The 4420-nt window shown below is 39.1% G+C and overlaps 1 protein-coding gene across 1 annotated transcript; it reads right to left on the reverse strand.

The window, feature by feature from the left end:
* Positions 1-2590: 2590 nt before the first annotated feature.
* Positions 2591-3852, reverse strand: LOC117923356. The gene is made up of 2 exons (XM_034841615.1): positions 3404-3852; positions 2591-3119 (listed from the first exon to the last, which is right to left on the reverse strand). The coding sequence occupies exons 1-2, from the start codon at positions 3756-3758 to the stop codon at positions 3115-3117; spliced, it is 360 nt and encodes a 119-aa protein (XP_034697506.1). The 5' UTR covers positions 3759-3852; the 3' UTR covers positions 2591-3114.
* Between the last annotated feature and the right edge of the window lie 568 nt (positions 3853-4420).

A 4420-nucleotide genomic window follows, 5' to 3' on the forward strand; every position in this document is an offset into this window, starting at 1 on the left:
GTTTATTCCCTACAACAAAATTTGATCCTAATCCTATTTCTGACATAAATGTTGGCCAAGCCATAGAAAACATCCAAACACTTCCCAATAGCATTTTGCTAATCCCCCAATTGAGTGCACAAACCAACCCCCCGCCCCAAACCTCCACTACCCATTAAAAAAAAAAAACTTGCTAAACAGAGTTTTCTTAAGAACAACCCAACTTCTAGATTTCTAATCCCCAAACCTCTCTTGTTTGAGGAACAAAGAATAGATCAATTTTTCAAATGGAATGTCCTACTTCACTCACTTTGTTTTCTAGATAGCTATATCTTCCCCTTGTAATCCTTAAGAACCTTAATTGTATTTACAGTTCCTCCCTAGCCAAGATTTCCTAAAGAAACCAAAATTCCAAGATCAAGATTATTGGAGGGAAACAAAAGCTAGGAACATGGAATACTTTCCATCTAAAATCTTATAAAGTTAAGGAAATAACCTTTGATGAGTCAGAGGTATATATCACCAATGATGAATTTGACATCAAGGAAGAATTATTAATGACATAGACAAATTGTCTTACACAACAGCCAATAAGTCTCCCATGGTACAAATTGGCATCCCATCCATTATCCTACATTGTGCTTCTTTTCTATGATGTAATACAATAATAAACATTTTTCATTCGGTAAGTCCAAAATATTTATATATCAAGCGTCTAATTCCAAGGTTCACTCACCTTCACAAAGCCTAAACTCCCTTCATGTTCAGAAAACAACCAGTTTTCCAATTAGTTAAATTGCTCACCCCTAGAGTCTCCAAAATTTGACCAAAATGTTCCCTGCCATTAAGTCTTCTCAATCCTATAGAACATGTCTATATCATAATACATTCTCAAATCTAAGAAGAATTCACCACACAGGATGCCTGTCTCATGGCAAGCATAAAAAGAGGTGATTAGGCTTAATCCTTAGTATAACTTATGGTTAAGGAATGAAGGCATCCCTAACCTTCGTGCATATGCAAAAAATGAATACAAGGAATTACAGAAGTAACACTATATCCTATCACTTTTTAGAACTTTTGAAGACCAAAAGACAGGAGACATCCAATAATATATTACCATACCGTGTCACTTTTAGAACTTCCAAAGGCCAAAAGATAGGGGACATCCATAATTTCTTTTTTTTATTTTAATCTTCGATAGGCAAAAGAATAAAATGCATTAAAAGCACTTGAAAAGGACGTACCAAAGTACACATAATGTATACAAGAAGCACCATCAAATTAGTAGAAAGGAAGAGAAAATAAAAAACAAGCTCCCTCTACTCACGTTTTTTAAAGGCAAATAGTGAAAATGCATTAAAGACACCTAAGCAAAGGCACAACAACAAACACACGATGTAAACCTCCCTCTGCCCACTTTGAGCTCAACCAATCTAAAAAGCCTATCATGGTCAAGGAATTGTCATCTATGTTCACTCCAACCCAATCCAAAAAGGTACACATAAAGGAATACTTGATTGTTTGATCAAACTGTTCAATATCTTTGAATGACCTCTTATTTCTTTCCATCCAAAAAAGGCACAAAAGAGCAGCCCCTCCAAGTTTTTTTTGGATTTTTCCCCATAAAAGAAACCGTGCCAATTCAAAAGGTTTCCTCTTACTGAAGAATATATTGCCCAGTCCACATTGAAAAGAGACAAAATTAGAGGCCACAGAATCCTTACTTTAGGATACTGAGGGAGCATATGATTAGCTGAAGGAGCCTATCAAATAAAAAAAAATATGATTAGCTGAAGGAGCATACTGAAGGCCACAGAGATTTGCCACACTTATTCCATCCAAGCTAACCTATCCTCTTCATCCCTTCTAATTGATGTCAATTATATAATATATTATTAAGTCTTGATTTTGTGCTTATGAGGAACTTCCTCCTTGTCCTTAGGTTATACAACACTATAGAAACTACCGCATTGAATCCACACTTGCTAGAAAGAATATAAACAATGCAGACCCAAAATGTATATGAATGATTTTATTTTTTCTAATAAGTAAATTTTTATCCCTATTGAGACTTAAACCTAGAACCTCCCACAAGCCCCTAAAAAAAACTCCTTGTTTTTAATAGAGCCAAGAATTGATTATAAAATGGGAAAAAATTACTGAAACAGACATTCAGTTTCAGCATGTCCCAAAATAGGAAGAGAAAAAATGTTTGTGCCAGAACCATCTACAGTAAGTCAGACAACAAAAAATAACCTACATGTTTGTTTCAATCGTCCAGCTATGATTGCTAAAGAAACTCCAAGCCATCTTTGCTTCCTACTCACAAGTAAATATATCGTAAAAGTCGTCATATGCTGCTACAAGCTTTTAAGAACCACGCAAAAAAGGGGAAAATAATAAATGAATCTATGCAAGTTTATCAGCATCAAAGCAACTGGTCTGGAACTACTCATTGTAATGTACAAACCCTTAATTTAGAGCGCATTCCTTACTATTGAACAGATTATGCAAAGAAAAAAACCCACTAGCCAGTAGAAAGGGGCATTCAGCCCCGAGCTATATACAGCTAAATGCACCATATCTTCCACAAGATCCCAAGATCAAATCAATTTAAGTTTCAAACTAAGATTGAAAATTGACATGCATGAAATTCAAGCCCCCATTCAGTTAAATACACAATTTGACTCAAAGTAAACCCCCAGTTACCTGAAAAATACCAAAGAACCTACACTTAATTTTTCTGAAACTTAGCAAGCATGCCTTTTTATTGCGCAGACCACTGCTTGCCTTTTTATTGCGCAGACCACACCAAATAACAGAAAAACGTTGGTAAAAGGAATCCTCAACCCAAAAAAAAATGATAATTTAGACAGTACATAGACAAACCCTAACTTCGATCCATCAAGAAAAATCCCTACTTTGGGCATATCCTGGCCTGGGCACCCAGCATACAGTGTTTGAGAAGGCGATATCCGTTTCAGAAGAGGCTTTTCCCCTGTTTAAAAGGAGCCTTTTTTACTCTGTTCAAGCGGGAGAACACTAACCCAGATCCCAAAAATCAGAGCAATTCCAAGTTCCACAGCAAGAATTGCATATGATTAGCCGTAACATTGCCGCCACTATGCTCCATCAAACTTCAATTTCAGCAACCAGATCCCAAAATCATTATGAATTTCACGCTAAAATAAATGCATAAAACCCACATCCAAGAAAAAGCAGAAACCGCAACTGAAGCTACAAGCTCACCAAACTCACATCAAATCACAAGCAAGACCCTTTATTTCACAGGCATTCAGACTCAATTCCACCAAACAACACTCACCTAAACCTAAAAGCAAAAATCAATCCCAACCCTAAATCTAGAATGCGGAGAAAGCACCAAGAAAACAAACACCAGAGCACATGAGATTAGAAAAACCTTTGAGGAGCTTGATAACAAGCTGCTTCTTGGCGGGCTGAGGAGGCGTGGCCTTTTTACGGGACAAATTGGCGGTGACACCACCAGCTGAAGGTCTGCTACAGGCCGCGGCGTCGGCATCGTCGGGCTTGAGATCATCGTCAAGGGCCATGGCGGAGGGGTCGAAGTCGTCGTCAGGGAAGTGGTGGGAAGAGGGAGGAGGTGGGTGGGGTGGTGGCTGGAGGCCGTTCTTGGGGTCGAGAGAGCAAGCCACGGCCTGGGACTTGGCTTTTTTCATAGGAGGAAAATGAGGGGAAGCGCCGCCGGACGAGGAGGTGGTAGTGTTGCTGAGGGAGCGCTTGGTGGGGTGAGACATCAAAGTGGTCAGGAGGGCATTGTAAGCTTCCTGAGGGCAAATGTATAATATGTTCGTAGAACTAGATCAGACTCTCTGTCTCTCTCACACACATAGATGGGTGCTGCTTTTTTGTTGCCTTTTTTTCTCTCTGTTTTTAATGGCCTGTACCCTTTTGCTTTGGGCCTCGCTGTCATATTGGTGGGCTCTGGCCACTAAGCTAATGGTTTTGGGCCCATAAGGGTTCTAAGCCCAAATTTTGGATAATAATCAGGCTTATGAATGCGCCTTTATATGCTCTCTCCATTGTCCACGAGGACCATGACCATCTTTCATTAGTCAATAATAAAGACCATATCCGGTTAATGAAGATGCCTGTACCCATAAGAAATCACGGAGCCAACGAGACTATAAAAACATCTGTTATTAATTAGTTTTTTCAACCTAATTTTTATTGCAAAAGAGAAAACTTATAATGGGGAACAACTTGGTGCTGCCAAATTTCTCTCTGGATACCCGTCTCTCTTCTCCTTTCACAACTTTATAGAACCCTAGGAGGGAGCCAGGGCTAAGGCATGAGTTGACACGGCTTAGAAACCCATGTTTACCCGAGTACATCTTAGCATGAGACACCCAATTGCCTCCCGAGTAGACTAAAACGGGACATGTCCAGGCATACCTAT

The sequence above is a fragment of the Vitis riparia genome, chromosome 10 (assembly GCF_004353265.1).
Source record: "Vitis riparia cultivar Riparia Gloire de Montpellier isolate 1030 chromosome 10, EGFV_Vit.rip_1.0, whole genome shotgun sequence".
Taxonomy (NCBI): domain Eukaryota; kingdom Viridiplantae; phylum Streptophyta; class Magnoliopsida; order Vitales; family Vitaceae; genus Vitis; species Vitis riparia.

Excerpts from the sequence above, each read along its gene's own strand:
- LOC117923356 (XM_034841615.1), bottom strand. The coding sequence starts at position 3,758 with ATGTCTCACCCCACCAAGCGCTCCCTCAGCAACACTACCACCTCCTCG.